Below are 17,586 nucleotides of genomic sequence, written 5' to 3' on the forward strand. Positions count from 1 at the left end.
AGAAGAAAATAAAAAAATATCTCATCCTTTGCATGTATTTTCTTAAATACAAAGCATCTAACGCCTTCCAATCTTTCATTAAATATCATTCTTGTCCCTCCTCTATTCCGAACCGACCATTGCCAACCAGAGCAGGCCAATTTTTATAATATCTCCATTTGTACACCATGTCAGAAAACAAAGATATATATATATATATATAAATTTTTTTTTTTTTTTCGAAAAAGCCAATCTCCTAATTTGACCCGGTTTTATCATTTGACGGTGTAAAACCTTTTTGCCTGAATCGGGTGGGTACCGCCTCAAAAAGCCCAGTCGAATCAAGCCCACACCATTCCAACCCGAACCCGGCCCATAAATATAAAACAAGTGGCCCTCTTAAAACAATTAGCGCCTACCGCTAGAAATCCAAAAGGCGGTTCCGTTAGATTTGTAGAATAACCGCTCTCGTTCTTCTCGTTGTGGTCCTTGTTTCATCAATCATCTCCCTCTTCTCCAAGTAATTAAACAGCTTTTTTTTTTGTTCTTTTTCTCTCTCATTTCAAATACCTGCTTATAATTTCCAGAATATCCATTTCATTTTCATTCATAACAGATTCTTAATCTTCTTCTTCTTCTTCTTCCTTGTCTACCACTTCATTTGCTCTCTCTCTCTCTCTCTATATATATATATATTTTTTTTTAGTTATTTGCTTGGCAATCAAGTTTCATGAACACACGTTCGTTCTAAAATTCAGAGCTTCTCTGTTTTTCTTTACTCTAAGTTTGTTATAGAATTTAGTTTGAGTTTCTCTCTCTCTTTTTTTTTTTTTTTTTTTTTATTTGTTGTAGAAATAATGTGTACTTTTAGATTGGTTGCTTTGCAGTGTTAGAAACTCGTTGGCAATTTGTTACCCAATTTTCTGAATTTGTCCACTCCACTTTATAGATTTCATTTCCTATATTCTATGTGTTTTTCCGGTATGCAGTCATTGGGTTTTGAACGATTTACGTTTTTCTATGTTTCGGGCCTGATTCAAAAAGGTTCTGGGATTGTCTCTTTTTCCTCTTGATTTCGTAGTTAATTCTTTGATTTGTTAATTTTCTTTTTTTTTTTTTAAAGATCTATATAAAAAATTTTCTTTGATTTCTGATTTTTGAAATCGCATTAGCTTCTGTGTGTTTTTTCTTTGGTGGGTTCGGTTTGTACAAAAATGAAGTATAATGGAGATCAGAGTCGGTTTTACTCTGTTTTTCATCATGGTTTTGAGACACTACCACGTGATCATTCACCAGAAGAAAAACTCATTGATCGGATTTCGCATCCGGGTATCATCGATGCAGCCTCAGAAACCTTCGAAGATCAGGAATCATCATCGGTTTCCGACTGCGAAAGCGGCACATCTGGTACCAACTCCGACCAACTTCCATTCCATTCCAATGGTTTGCTCAAACTGGTTGAAGGGAACGAAGTACACGACCTTATCAAAAGGAGGTTCATTTCTGGTTTGGGTTCGCTTGGAGCTCAAGCTTCGGTCATAGCCATTTACAGAAACACATATTCTAGCGTTCTTGGACAGGCTCGGCTTCATACATTTCAGATACACTCTAAAGCAGTAGAGAAGAAATGTGGGGGCAATCCCAATGTGAAGTACGCTTGGTATGCACCTTCTTCTCACAATGACATCTCCAACATCATTTGCCATGGATTTGATCACCCTCAGAACAATGGATTATATGGCTCTGGAGCCTATCTTGCTCCTGATCATTGTCCTTTGGAATGGTAAGCTAAGCAAGCAAATATCTCATTTTAGTTAATTTGTTGCTTTTTTTTTTTTTTTTTCCATAAACAAAATTGTTTGTAAAATGTAATTCTGAGTTTAATTAGGATGAGAACTTCTTTTGTTTGTGTAGCGTGAAAAGGTCAACTGCTGATGAGACCGGCCTAAAACACGTTTTGTTGTGCCGTGTGATATTGGGTAAGGCAGAGCTTGTGCCTCCCGGTTCTCAACAATGTCGTCCGAGTTGTGAAGACTTTGATTCGGGTGTGGACGATTTGTCATCTCCAAAGAAATATATAGTGTGGGGAATCCACATGAATACTCGCATCTTGCCGGAATACGTTATAAGTTTCAGAGATCCTCCTCCTCCATGCTTGGAAGGTAAGGCAAGGCAAAAAGTTGTTTCTAAGTAGCACGACATTTGGTGAAGTGTTTTGCTTTTTTGGCTGTATTTCTAATTTTGTTTTGTTTTTGTTTAGGGACTACAAGGATTGGAGAGCCTTTTAGAAAGCCTAAATCACCATGGATGCCATTTCCAGGTCTAATCTCTGCACTCTCAAAGTTTTTACCTCAGCCTACAATTGATTTGATCACCAAGTATCATCGACAACACAGGGTGAGTCTTGTGAGTCTTGTTTGCTTTTACCTGGGGCAGCTCATTAATTTCAATATTTTCTTTTTTCTTTAGTTCGGTTGTTCTTGTTTGTGAATGACTTATTCTTTTGACATTTAATTTCCAGGATAAGAAGATTTCAAGGCCTGAACTAATTCAACGAGTGAGGCAACTAGCAGGAGATGAGTTGTTGATAAAAGTGATTAAATCTTTCAGAGCTAAAGTCGGAAATAGGTATAGTCTGTAGTCACATTTACAATATTATTTTTTTGGCCAAGGATTGTTTACATCTTGTAGTATGGAATATTTGATACATTAGATGGAAATTTTACCTGCTTTAGATGGAAAACATTATTGATATAAGCTATCTAACTGGGGTGAAAAATCAATTGCCATGGTTCCTAAACTGTCCAATAGTGGTGAATATATTCAAAATAGATATTCCTTCACTTGCAGCAGTATTTTTTTTTTTTTTATTCTTTCTAGTATTTAATAATTCAAAAGCAGGGTGTGAGATGTATTTCATTATAGTTTTATATAGATGATGATGACGACAAATCCTGAACGATATGAAGTAGATGTTTGTTTGTAGTCTTTACTAATATAACTTTTCTGGAACTTTACAATTGGAAGGATATCAACAACTTCATCCGCTATGCATTATGTTCCACGCTATTGTCTAATAAGTTGAAGAAAATATTCTGCTTTTGTCTAACAATTTAAGCAAATATTCTTTGAGCACGTGTTAGTCAGGGTATAGAATTTTACTTTGTTACAAAGCGTTCGCCATTGGGTATTAATTCAAAGCGAATTGTTGTGTTAATATCAGTGGATTAAAAATGTGAATCTGACCAAGGGAATAAGACGGGTGGAATACATAAGCTTTTAGTCTAGTTGCTCATTATTTCTACTCTATTCTTGGTTATGTTAAATTATGCCTTTGCACAAGTAGAAATTGTTCTTTTCCTACTACCTATATATCTCATGGTGGAAACTAATTACTTTTTTCATTTTTTTTTTTTTTTTTGGGGGTATAATGGATCTATTTTGAAAGTATGGTTCTAAAAGCTAATCAATTTATGTTGATTTTCTTCGAAGCTGAGTATTTAAAGTTTCTTCCTCCCCCCCCCCCCCCCCCCCCCCCCCCCCCCCACAACCAAAATAATCTGATTGGATGTGTTCTATTTCATCAGCACGACAAATGTTGAGTCAAAATGAATCCATGTCGTGAAATTGAGAGCATCATCAAAATGCAGGCAACTGTGGATGAACCAAATCTTGTTTTGACAACTCCAAAGGGGCAGAGTTGAAGTTTCAAGGTGCAGTGTGAGGATGTAAAAATTTGGACTAATTTGACACTTGTTCTAACCAGTAATCAAGTGATCCAGCAAAGACTCTTGAATAGTGGTTTACCTGTATTGATTGATCAAGTTTTGTGATTTAGTGGGTAGTAATTGAGAACTTTACCTAGATGAAATCTATTCTGCTTTCACTTCTAATTTCCCAACACTTGTTGATTGAGATCTATATATTCTCAAAAGTTTTTGGTTATTCCCTCTAAATGGATTTTACTGTTTCATAAAACGTGTACTCCAATTGATGGTGGAATTATTATCAAAAAAGAAATGAAATCAGAAAATTCAGGGAACAATTTTGTGGGCCAGAATCTAAGGCCCATTCATCAGGCAACTCGATAATCAATTGGGCCAACATGTGAAGTCCATTTTTTGGGCTAAGATGTGAAGTCCATTTCAATCTATAGAAGGGCCGAATTCTTTTATTAAAATTTTGGTATTCAGTGATTTGTATTCTTTTTAGTGGTATTGCTTTATAGTATCAATTTAACAATTATTAATAAACCGCTACATAATTGGTATCAAAGTCTTTAGTTATTAAATTTGGTCGTGTAATATTGCCCTGTTTTCATTCTGATTACATAAAAAAATGATATTTTTCAGAAAAAAATAAATAATTTAAAGATTAAAAGAAATCTTTATTGACTTGGAAAGAAAATTTGCATTGACCAGAAAACGACAAAAACAACGATGTAGAGCATGACTATGGGGGATGTGGTTAATAGTAAACATCAAAACTTTCTATCGGCATCGCTTGCCGTCTCCGTGATGCATACATTAGTCTCAACCTTTGAAAGTGAAACAGCTGGAACTACTTTTCATAATGGTGAAAAAAAAAAAAAAAAAAAAAGACTAATAATACTAGCCTTCCATTTCTTTTCTTCGTCAACTCTTTTTTTTTTTTTTTTAATTATAAAACACTTTTTTATTATAAATAAAGTTTTTTTTCCCCAACTAAAAAATGATTTTAAGGACATGTATTTGAGTGATAAAATCAAAATTGGTTTTTACTGGCTAATTTGGAAATTGATTATGTAGAAGCGAAGAAACCATCTAATAGATGTTTGGGGTAATTTATTATGAACAAAAATCATCAAAATGTGTATCTATGTTTTTGGTCAAAAATTACGGTTTTATCTTCCTTTTTTTTTTTTTTAATAAATGATTTTAGACATTCAAAATCATTTAGGAACATATATTGAAATAGTATTTATAACAAATATGGTGTGGGCTGTGGCCCAATAAGGCCGAATAGGCCTAAAAACCCAGACTAAATGTGAAAGCTTTTACACCAGAGGTGAGGTGGTAACTGTTGTGGTACATGTTCATATCAACGGATTTATTAATCCTATTGAAATTGTTTAATTTGAATTCGATATATTTATTAATTATATTAAAAAAATTAATCTAAATATGATTTATTTAATAAATAGATATCCTAATACGATCAGTATAACTTGTTTATTAAATAGATCAATTTGGATCAACATAACTTATTTATACGAAATTGACCAGTTTATACAAAATTGATCCGTTTACACGAAATTATCCTGTTTATATAAAAAATTTTCAATTAAATAAATTATCTTATTTAAATTAATTATTTCATATAAAATAAAAATAATTTAGTCATTAATTAATCCAAAAAATTAAAATATATATGTAAAACTATATAATTACAGTTACAAATTTAAAATAATATAACATATGATTTAATAACATAACAATACCATATAATAGTTAAATATAGATATATATATATATATATATATATATATATATAATAAACCTAATACTATTTATCTAAAAATAATATAAAAAAAACTTTATTAATAATTATGTTTTTAAATTTCTACATCCCCAATACTCTTAAGTCTTAGGCATATTAATTTTCATTTTTTCTATATTTATACATTTATTAAACATATTATATTTAAGTAAATAAATATTATTTTAATATTTTTATTTTTTATTTTTAATTAATAAAAGAAAATTAATAATACAACCTTAAATAAGTTTGATATTTAGAAATAAAAAAGTATTAGTTAAAGTTTTATGAACGGTAAATTTAATATATTAAAGTTATAATTTTAACGGATTATAATCGCATCGGATTAAATTGATCCGTTAAGTTAAACGGATCAATTTTGAATTAAATAGTTCAATCAAAAATTGACACGTTTAATTAATCAAATCAATTTCGAGTTAAGCAGATTAATCCAAAACTAACACGTTTATTAATCATATTAAATGAGTTTATTTGAATTTGATCCGAATATATTTATAATAAATCCAAACTTACTAATTTCGTATCGTTTTCGAACCGTATCACCGTATCATGATCTAAATTGCCAACTCTATTCCACAACAATCCAAAATCAAATTGACTTTGTAGACAATGTCATTCTCATGAAAGTAAAATTTTTCTAGAAGCAGAAGAAAATGGGATTTCGATGTCAATTGAGGGTGGTTGCCCACAACCTTATGTAATATTATCATAAAACTGTAAAGTTAGGCAATTGATTTGATAAGAATTATATATGGTCCCTCTTGCTGGGTCCATGACCATCCAATCGAGATGCTGAAAAAATTCAGAATTAGTCTCATGACATGAAAATCCAGCTTCCTTGTTCCTTTCATTGACTTACATTACACCCCCAAAAAATAAAAATAAAAATAAAAATACCAATTAATTCTTTTGAGCAATTCTTTTCTTTATATTCAAGGAATGAATAAAAGGCATCAAAAAGGTATCTATATAAATATATTTGATTACAAAAATGTGCTTAATAATTTACTCAACCACTTTTATTTCTAGTGTTTTTTGCGTATGACAAAGCAAATGGGCAGCGTGCTTGTTGCACTTTTTATTTTCTATATTTATATAATATTATATATATATATATGTATATGAATCTTTGGGCATGCTTTGGTTGTTCTTGATTGCATGTAGAGGCTCCTTTACTTCCATCCAAAGGCTAATTGTAATGCTTGGGATTAAACCTACCAAAGAAGAAAGAATGATGAGTAATACCTACAAGTTTTCTATCCCCCACACCTGCTTTACATTACTTGCTATTGCATCTCACTTTCTCACAGTCTAATCTAATTTTATTGTACAAACCTATTTAAATCGTCAAGATGTCTCTTTAACCATTCAAAACTTGCCAAATGCAAATGTAATTGATAAACAAATTTATACTTAGTTTTGCTTAAGAAAAAGTAATTAGTATCTTATCAATTGATTGTAAAAATAACAAGGTATTCGAATGATTTGATTATGAAACTACTGTACCATTTGTCATCGTTTTAGACCACAATAGCACTTAATTTTGTGGAAAATGTATTGGTAATTAACATTAATTAAGCTTTAAATATTGGTCCGATTGATAAAAGATGAATTGTAGAGTCATATATGGACAAATGTTGTTTGAATATTTCTAGCTGGTAGGTAATATCAAACAAATGTACCAAAAATACATTCCACATAGTTTAATTAAACTTTATCCTTAATTTTATAATATGTTTGGTATAGGTCTAGGTAATATAAGGCAATTAATAATGCTAATTTTATTCAAAAAAGCTTGTCTTATTCATGCAGGTTGGAAGTTGGAAATCCTCCCAAATCAAGCTTTTTTCACTCAACATCGTCACCTGCAAACTCCCTTCTTTTTCTTCTATATATATAATTTAATAAAAAATGCTAATTAATTTCTCTTTCTAGATGTACAACTCGACTGCATACTTAAAGGATAAGATAGATTGCTGGTTTTACTTTCATATTTTATATAAATAATATGTCTACTACATTTCTGGACGTATATATATATATATATAGATAGATTTTTTTTATTAGAAATGAATAAATGTCAATCAGTCTCTTATCGTATCCGATTGATTTAGTAGTATATACTAAGGATTACTAGATCGATTTTTTAAAATTGTCGAATCCAATTCATTCAATAAATTTAAGAAAATTCAACGGTTATAATAAAATGTCTTATTTTCTTTCCTTTAAAATTAAAATAATATTGTACACACAAAGTGACACTGTTTCGGTTTTCTGATTATAAAACGACGGCATTAATTAATTAGCTTAAACCACCAAACTTAAGTATTGGAACGAGTGGTGGAAACTTCTCCTAATGATGATATTTATTTTACAATGAAAACGAAATGCCGATCTTATAAAGTTATAATCATTATAATTTTAATGTAATTGTTAATACTCAAGTGACTTTTAAAAGTTATTAAAATTCAAATGCAAATATTGCATCTCTATTTATTTAGATTAACAATTTTAGGTTAGCGGAATAAAAAAAACAAGTTGTATAATTAATGAGTCATAATTATTTGATAATTACATACAAATAGATAAAAAAAAAATTTAACTAAAAAAAATGAAAATTACAAAATACGATGTCATTATAATATACCATAATATCTATGATCATCTTAAATTTTTTTTTTTTTCTCAGGGTTACAAATATTTTAAACTAAAAAGAAAGATTTCACCCAAATCTACGAATACATTTTCTTAATTGGAAAGATTTCACCCAAATCTACGAATACATTTTCTTAATTGGATACAATACATCAAATTAAAAAAATAAAACAAAATAAAAAAGAGAAAAACCGAAACCATATTTAGAATTAATTCATGTGTAAGCATATAAATTAAGACTAATCATTTGGAACAGCGTGTGTCAAATTAATTATACTAGGGAAAAAAAAAATGAAATAAGATGTAGTTACGTGGTGCAATTAATGACTGCCACGTATTAATAACAGAGCGTGTTCGGTTGCAGGTGCCGAGACCGTGATAATAAAATTCTAATTTTCCACGTAATTTTTTGTAGTTTGTAGCCACCGACTTACATGACATTTTTCACCTAGAACTTTCCTTTTTCATACTTCAATAATACCCCATTGCTTTCAAGTTTTCCATCTCTATGAACAAAAAATATTCTCAACCGTTTGATTTGAAAACCTAGTGCACAATATTATATAGTAGTTGGACCCCTCGTTTTAAAGAAAAATGAAATTCTTAAAATTACATATTTTTTCTTAATTATCCATTGTTGGATTAGCAAAAAAAAAAAAAAATATATATATATATATATTAATATTAGAGTTTATTGCATTTTTAATCAAATTTTAGATACTCTGTATAAAATGTAGTGCTGATATTACTCTATATATAATGTATAACTTTCTATTTGTTTGCAATTCTATCCATCTTCGAGAAAAGAGATATTATTTTTACTGGGTTATTCTCACAGGATATATTCTATGTATTTTACATATAAGTTTTTTTATTTTTCAGGTACTTTCCTACTAATATATCATTTAGTTTTCAATTTACTAGACAAAAATTGATATAAATAATATTAATATTCATTCATCGTGAAATGAATAAACAAATTAATGAAAAAAAAAAAAAGGGTATCGGTGCCATGTACCAATAAATATGAGAATTTTTGTATAAAAACTCTAACCACTTAATAACATATTCACCAAAAGAAAAAAAAAAATTCAATAAAGCTAATTCAAACAATGATTTTTTATTTTTATTTTTGGCTAGACGGTGAATTAGTGTTTTATTTCAATGGACATTATAAGTGTCATAAACTGTTTCAATTTTAATTAACTTTTTATTTGAGGATAAACATATCAATTCACAGATAGATTAACTTCATTTAATGAATGGTTAGGATAATTTATCGAATATGTTTGTCAAATATATATACATGGAAGAATCACCTAGAAAAAAAAAAAAATGTTAACCAAGGGACAATTTTATACTAAAGTCATTAGTTCAGCATGTGCGATAATCCTCCTACCATAAAGATCCAAAATAAACCTTGGAAAAATGTTAACAGAAAACAAGAACAAAAAATTGACATTTGGGAACAGGTTTTCCACCCAAATTTATAAATTATCCATCCTAATATAAAAATGAAATATGAAATCGGTCCTCTCTCTCTCTCTCTCTCTCTCTCTCTCTCTCTCTCTCTCTCTCTCTCTCTCTCTCTCTCTCTCTCTCTCTCTCTCTCTCTCTCTCTCTCTCTCTCTCTCTCTCTCTCTCTCTATGTATATATATATATATAATGCTATGTAGCATTATTAATTTATTGGCTATTTATATTTATATTTTAAATGTTGTTTAGTTATCTAAATTTAGCTTATATCACTTTTTCAACTAACCAAATAAAAACATGTCGGTTTACTATAACATATTGATAAATATTTTGATGCCATTAACATTATTATATTACTCAATACCACTCAGTAATATAGGGTATTAAAATATTTTTAAATTTATTTATTAAATAATATGATAAAATATTTATCATATTAATAACATAAATTTATTTTATCATATTAATAACATAAATAAATTTGACGAATATTTTGGTATTTTCAACTTTATTAATATATAATTCCGATACACTTAGGATACTAGACAATTTACCAATTTATATATAATAATTTAGTATTATTTTTTTTTTATATATTTACTTACATGTATCCTTTTAAAAATTTACTCATTTATATTTAAATTATACTTTTTTATCAACTGAAAACTAATAACTCATTATCTTTATCATATTCTTTTTGTAAACCATGTACCACTTTTGGTATAATAAGGTCCAAAGATTTGTACAAAAGCGATAGCTACTTTTATGTATTAAAATTGAGACTTGAGTTTTTATATTAAAAGAAGAAAGATCAACCACCCACAAAAGTAGCCTTAATTATAAATAACATACAGTAGGACCATGTATTTTTTACGAAATAAAAGATTGTTCCAAAGTATGCCCAAAAAAAAAAAAGAAAAAAAAAGTTGAACCCCATATGTGATCCACATGTAAACATGGAGGCTAGTAGCACTATTACGTGTTGATGAAGCTAAAAACCCAACTTCATCAACCTTCTATACACACACACACCCATTATGCATTATAGGTAGCCGTCTTTTGCTTGTCATACACGAAAAAAAAAAAAAAAAAAAAAAAAAAAAAAAAAAAGAAGGCCTACACTTATTTTTTAACACGCTAAATCCATAACCAGAACCAAAACTTAAAAAAATAATAATAATAATAAATAAATAAATAAATTCCCCTTTGTTTTTAATTTTAATTAAATAATCCTAAAAATTTTCAAATATTCCACAACCACTCACCACTATATATCCCAAAACACCCAAAATTTTTCCAAGCCCCACACTTTGTGTCATTTCCACCAACTTCCTTTCTTTCTCTCTTTCTCTTTCAAAATATCATCAACTACTTAGTTTTATTTTTCATTTTTTCTCCGAATTTAACAGTTCCTATAGCTTGGTTTAGTTTGGTTTGTTTTGGAATTTTTTTTTTTTTTTTTTTTGGTTTTTTTTTCACTTTGATAACAAATGCAGGCTGGTCCATTGCTTTCTCTTTCACCTAGCTTCAATAGCTATTCTTCCACTGGCAAACTGGCCGAGATTGCTGCTAGAGTCGTTAACGAATTCAGACAAGAAAACAATGGCTCAAATGGTGGTGGCGGATTTGTCTATGATCCTTGGGAAAACGATGAGAATTTACATACCCAATTCGGAGATTTGTCTTTGAATTTGAATTCGAACCCACATGAGGAAAATTTACCACAACAGCTCGATCATTATCATGATGAAAATGATGAAGATCATGAAGGCGAATTCGAATTCGCTTCCGTTTGCAGAGATTTGGGTTCGTCGTCACCAATCTCGGCCGACGAGCTCTTCTACAACGGCCAGATCAAACCCATTTACCCACTTTTCAACCAAGACCTGCTTCGAAACGACGACGCTCCAAAAAACGTCGTCGTTAACCAACCCTCTTCGATGGACTCGAAAACACCGTCGTCGTCGACAACGAAAACGACGACAACGACCCGTCGTCGACAGCCCCTGAGAAAGCTCATGATCGAAGAAGAAAGAGAGTCGGCATCGACGGCTTCGTGCTCTTCTTCGGAATCCGACGAGCTCGACGGACTCTCGCCGGAAAGTTTCTGTGTCTGGAGACCGAAAACCACCGCCGCCGGCGTGTCAACGACTCCGGAAAGGTGCAAGAAGAGCAACTCCACTGGGTCTTCGAAACGCTGGAAGTTCCGGCAGCTTCTCAGCCGGAGCAATAGCGAAGGTAAGGATATGTTTCTGTTTCTTTCTCCGAGCAAGAAAGCGGAAAAGGGCATCTCCTCCGGCGACAAAAAAGTAGCCGGAAAAGTGACGGCGAAAGAGGTCTCCGTCAACGGCGACGGCGTGGGAGCTCACGAAGCTCATCAAGTGAAGAACAGAGCGGTAAAAGAAGAAGATAAGAAGAAATCGTTCCTGTCGTACGGGCAGGACATTGTTGGATTCTTCTCAAATGTCGATGGGGTAAGCAGGAATTTGAATCCTTTTTGAAGATTTTGGATGGTTTTGGTTTTTGATTAATTATTAAAGATAAAATTAATTACATTATGAAGGTTTCCTTTTTTTCTTTTTTTCTTTTTTTAAAGTTGTTTGGTATTTTGCGAGTGTTAATATTTTCTAAAAGCCAATTTTTCCTTTTCCTTTTCTTTTTTTTTTTTGGGACAGATTTAGTTATGTTTAGTTTTGGATTTTTCTTTCTTCATTTTGTGTAAATAAATATGTAATTTTATTTTTTTTGGTGTAATTTGTTTTGTTTTTTGGTTTTTACCAAAAATTTGTTTCTTAGCAAAATGGGGTGTGAATGCGTGTAAAAACGTGTTATTGCTTTTGTGACCAAAATGTGTGGGTCTCACACGGCACAGATAAAAAGGTAAAGAGTCTCTTTGCGCAACAATTATAGGGCGTTTATTTTCATAACTTTGCCAAGAAAATTCAAGAAAGAAGAATGAGAATTTCTAGTACGCTTTTGTTGAAGATTTTATGGTTCATCTTATTATTCTAATTTTGTTGAATAAAATGCAAGTAATAATGATGAGCAAGTATAAGAGCATATTCTTCCAAAGTTGGGTTAATGGGTAAGCACAATTAGGATATATAATTTGACTCGAAATATATAAGATTAGAAACATGCTTTTCCTCTACATAGGCATATACATAGAACCGATAGTCTCATAACCGCCCTAATTTAATATACAAGTCAATCAAATTAAAGTAGCTAGCTTTATGCAGGCAAATGGTATTAATTAACATTAATTAGAATCCAAAGCTATACCTTTTTCATGACAATTTTGGATTTTCAATAAATATTAAGTGTTTTTCGGCGGAGTGGTTTAGAAGAAAGTAATTTTTAATATAATTGAAAATTAGAAATTTGAACTTAATTTAGGAGTTGGGTATTGAAGAGTTCAAAACTTTACATTTCCATTGTTATCTTGATTAGTTACAAAGTCAATGTATCAAGATTAAAGAATAAAATGGAAAGCGAGTTGGGGTTTTAATTTCCTTGGTCTTGTGTTTATATTGACAATTCATATGATATCTCAAAATCATACATATTTTGGAATGTTTCTTTTCTTAGTTGTTTTTATTTTTAACCTTGGAGTTTTGCCCTCTTTCATACAAAAAGTACAACTAATTTGATGCAAGCAAAAGACCTTTAAAACATTGAGAAAATATTATATATTGCAGTATTAGGTGATTTGATGATTTTATAACCAGAAACTCTTTTCGTAAACTTTTGTAATGCTTTAAAATTTGAAATTTAATATATATATATATATATATATATATATGTATATGACCTATAAAAAATATTTATATGTGTTTGGTTAATCTACAAAAGATTTTACTAATTCATTAGATCTATATAAATCACAAATATATTTTTTAATTGTAGTCTTTAAAATTGATTCAGTCTAGGAATATTTTAGAAATAAAAATTATTATTTTAATATTAAATGAATTTGACTCTGTATATATATTTTCGCAAGTGTCGTGACAAATTCTTATTTGCACCAAAAAGAAAAAAACAGAAGAAAAATGTTGTGACAAGTTACGATTACTTTTAGTCACAAACCTTAGATTTGGGTGGAGAGATGAATGAAACTCACTAACTTGCTAGCATATATATTCTTTCATGCAATTATAGTATTATATAGTTGCAGGAATTAAGAGCGTCAACTTGCTTTAACAATTTGTCAACACAGACATAATAAAAGGGTTTGAAAAATCAGAAAAACCAGTTTAGAGATTTTGTCTGGTTTCTGAGAGAGAGGGAGAGAGAGAATCATCACTAATGGAATTATGGGAAACCATATTAATTAAAAAGCATTCTAAAGTACTTTGAGGAATGCATGTGTACATTTTGGACATGTTCTTATGTTTTTATGTAAATAATAGTTATCATGAAACTAGAAAAAAAGCATAAATATCAACTTTTGTACCGATTGAATGGATTTTGGCTCCATTTTCTAGAGCCAAACTCTGTTTTTTTCCATTATCTGTATGAATGTTGCTCTTTTGAGTCCTGAGTTTATATGGGACCGGCCAACACAGTAGAGTAGACAGTGGAAAAGAGAAAGTTAGAATGACTCAACCTCATAGGTTGCTTCATTTTGTGTGTCCCATTTGGGTGCCAATTGGTCTTAGTCTTGGTCTGTTTTGTTTTATGAATTTTTGTAATTATATTTTATTTCTAAGAATTTCCAATCCCACTGCAAAACCTTCCAACAAAACCTAGGGAAATGTGTAAAGGAGATTCTATCAATCTTTTTCTAGATGAGAAAGTGGAAAATGAGGAAAAAATAAATAAATAAGAAACTGAAGATGGAAGGAAGGAGCATATCAAAGATGTGAAATTGTAAATAGATTTTCTTGATTTGGTTAACTGGGTGTCCTTTGGAAAAGAGTGAGATGAAATGATCTTTTTACTGCAAAGATTAGACAAAACATAATTACCAACAGAAAGATTAGACAAAGAATTGCAGTATAACAAAAATCTATCGGCACTATATATATGAATTTTTCCTTGTATAAGGTACATAATTTTCTAGTTCAATGTAAAGGTTTTATTTTGTTTAACTTTTAATTTCTTCAATTTTATAATAGCTTTTTAATAAATTACACATTATTGGCTTTGATTTTAAAGTTCTTCCACAACATTTTTAAAAGGTACTTTTGAATCTCAAACAACATTTTAGAAACCAAACCAAAAGACAACGACATATAATATTAGCAATAAGATATATATAATTATTTGTGCCCTATCCAAATGAAACTATATAAATTCCAATCCTTTTGCAGTATGGATATAAACAGGCTAGCTTATTACCAAATGAAAAAAGATATGGATAGGCTAGCTAATCCACATCAAGAAACATTGCAAAGGAATTGATACACTTTTTCCTCCATATGAGCCTATATGAAGAACTTTGAAAATTGGAATCTATAAACTCACTTTCTTTTCTCTCCTGATGCCAAAATAAAATAAAGGAAAAAGATATAAAATTGGTATAAAATGATTGAAGGAAGGGAAGGAACTTCTATATGAGCTTCTTCTATACACATCCCCATAAAGAAAGCACCAAAAAAGAAGCAGCTGAGAAGGAAGAGGTCTCAGTGGCTGAGGCCAGTGGGGTATTTCCACATCCTTTTTCACTTCTTTAAGAGCACACGATGCCAAAGCCTGTAAACCCATATTTCTTGGGTGCCCAACCAAATCTCATAGAGACCATCCAAAACTTCCAAACAAACTATACAGAAACGTAATCCAAAAATAATAAATAATTCAAAATTTTTTTTTTATTCGAGATTTTTTTTTTTTTGGGTTTAATAATAAATATGTTATTCTCCAATAATATTGCTCATCCTTTCAATCAGTCCAAGTAAGTTGATTCCAGTTCATGAAACCAGGTGTTTTTTTTTTCATTTCAACTTTGCCATAATATATATTATACTGTATACTAAATTGAAAACTTTTAAAAGGAAATAATTAGAAAGAAAAATAAACTCAAAAACATGTCACAAATCAATGATCTTTGGTACGCAATTATATATGGTGGTATTCTGCAAAGTAATCATGAACACCATCCAACTTATACTCTACAGTATTTTCTCAACCACTTTGTTTTTTCCCTTCTTTTTTCAATATTCCATATATCCATTTAATATTCCTCATCTAAAACATTGATAAATATGCATTTAAAGAAGAAAAAAAAATGATCAAGTGGTAACATAAGTAATGCCATAATGAGAAAGCTATTATTTCTTTATATAATGATACAATGATTTCAAATTTAATTTTTTACACCTCAATTAAAAAATAGTTACAAAAATCTATTTATTCATTGAAAAAACATCACTTAGAATAAGTCCAAGCCTTGCTACTTAACCACAATTATTGATGATAAAACCCTTTACAAACTCATGGTCTCTCTCTATATATATGATTATTAGGCCGATGGGTGAATATGTATTGCTTTGATTATTCCCATCAAGAAACTTGTGGGTCTCTTTGAGTCAATAATAATTCCACTAGCATACAAACATAGCCTAAAACAATAGGGTTGGGTATCAAGAAAAAAAAACGTCTTACAATTTTTATAAGGATATTAATGTAGGTTAGTTGTCCTTATGATTGGATTTTTATTTATTTATTTATTTTGTATGCAAGAAGTGGGTATTATTCCTTAATGAATAGCTGGCTATGTTCACAAGGAACCCCACTTTACTTATCCTTTTTTGCATAAAATGGCAGACCAACTTCATTTGCATCGCTGCATTATCATCCATATTGCAAGTACCTATCTCAATCACCACCATAAACTTTAAAACAACCATATATATATATATATATATATATATATATATATATATATATCTCAAAGCCTTGATAGATACAATTGAGAAAGCAAAGGAAAAGAGTCTACTTTCCCCTATTTTCCAAGCAAAGCTTTCCCATAGAAAGTGTAAAAAACTTAAGAAGAAGAATTAGATGCTTTGGTAGAGATGCATAAAAAGGCTAGTACCTTGAGATTAAGACAATTTGTTCACTGTTGTCTTGTAATTCATCTCCTATCCGTGGGAACCACCATGCTAATAATAATTCATATATATGGTTCATAGTGGATGTTTTTGCATGTACTTTCATAAATAAATTTTAGATATATTATAAGAAAATAATTGTGAAAAGAAGTTGGTATGTATCATCTGTCTATGGATAAATCTGAGATATTTGCAAGTAATTGACAATGAAAGATGGTTTTTTCTTGTTTGTAAAGGACAATTTAGTATACAGAAAATTCCATAAAGAAAAAAGGTTTTCAAATAGTTTCCCCATCACCTATTTTCCGAATTGCAAAATTAATATATGCAAGTTCTTTTTCTTTTTCGTTTTATTTAATGGAATATATGCAAGTTCCTTAAAAGATACCATTACCGTTGTACTTTTACACTAGATTATTTAGAATTATCCACATATATATAAAGGAACTTTTTTTTTTTTCCCCCCTCCCTATATTCCATCTAATCCATAGATTGTAAAGGTTAGACTCTTTTCTTTGTTAAAAAAAGAAAATAAAGATCCTATTGTTTATAAAGACAGATCACCCAAAAAAAAAAAAAAAACATAAAATTGACACTTTTTGTATGAGCTCCCATTATTCTCATTTTAATATGGATTTTGCTATGGGCAAGTTATGTGGGGGAATTATCACAAAAAAACAGTTGTGGGGGAATAAATTCCGGTATCGAGTAAAAAGATGTGTGTAATAGAAGATTAATAAGTTCTTTTTATCTAATCAAATAAATAAATAAATAAGTAAAAAGTTTGTCTATGGAGGCTGAATGATAATTTATTACTATAATAATAAGCTTAAGGTTTCCAAGTAAATAGTGACTTTACTATCAGCGTTTTTCTACCTATTAGGT

The 17,586-nt window shown here is 30.1% G+C and overlaps 2 protein-coding genes across 3 annotated transcripts; both read left to right on the plus strand.

The window, feature by feature from the left end:
* The first annotated feature begins 382 nt into the window (after positions 1-382).
* Positions 383-3,924, plus strand: LOC107418397 (probable inactive poly [ADP-ribose] polymerase SRO5). Of its 2 annotated transcripts, none has more exons than XM_025073362.3 (5): positions 383-1,762; positions 1,894-2,141; positions 2,240-2,385; positions 2,501-2,607; positions 3,567-3,924. In XM_025073362.3, the coding sequence occupies exons 1-5, from the start codon at positions 1,194-1,196 to the stop codon at positions 3,589-3,591; spliced, it is 1,095 nt and encodes a 364-aa protein (XP_024929130.2). In that variant the 5' UTR covers positions 383-1,193; the 3' UTR covers positions 3,592-3,924. The 2 variants fall into 2 exon arrangements, with proteins under 2 accessions (XP_024929130.2, XP_015882577.2); XM_016027091.4 differs by having other exon boundaries at positions 387-1,762; positions 2,240-2,376.
* Positions 3,925-10,830: 6,906 nt separating this feature from the next.
* On the plus strand, positions 10,831-12,620 carry LOC107418395 (uncharacterized). Its single transcript, XM_016027088.4, has one exon. It carries the CDS (start codon positions 11,140-11,142, stop codon positions 12,148-12,150), a length of 1,011 nt encoding a protein of 336 aa, XP_015882574.3. The 5' UTR covers positions 10,831-11,139; the 3' UTR covers positions 12,151-12,620.
* The last annotated feature ends 4,966 nt before the right edge of the window (positions 12,621-17,586 follow it).

This window comes from Ziziphus jujuba, chromosome 2 (genome assembly GCF_031755915.1).
Source record: "Ziziphus jujuba cultivar Dongzao chromosome 2, ASM3175591v1".
Taxonomy (NCBI): Eukaryota; Viridiplantae; Streptophyta; class Magnoliopsida; order Rosales; family Rhamnaceae; genus Ziziphus; species Ziziphus jujuba.

Bases quoted from the DNA above. Each gene is read 5' to 3' on its own strand.
- LOC107418397 (XM_025073362.3), top strand. From the start codon at position 1,194: ATGAAGTATAATGGAGATCAGAGTCGGTTTTACTCTGTTTTTCATCAT. The intron at 1,763-1,893 runs GTAAGCTAAGCA...TTGTTTGTGTAG, and splicing joins GATCATTGTCCTTTGGAATG to CGTGAAAAGGTCAACTGCTG. The intron at 2,142-2,239 runs GTAAGGCAAGGC...GTTTTTGTTTAG, and splicing joins TCCTCCTCCATGCTTGGAAG to GGACTACAAGGATTGGAGAG.
- LOC107418395 (XM_016027088.4), top strand. From the start codon at position 11,140: ATGCAGGCTGGTCCATTGCTTTCTCTTTCACCTAGCTTCAATAGCTAT.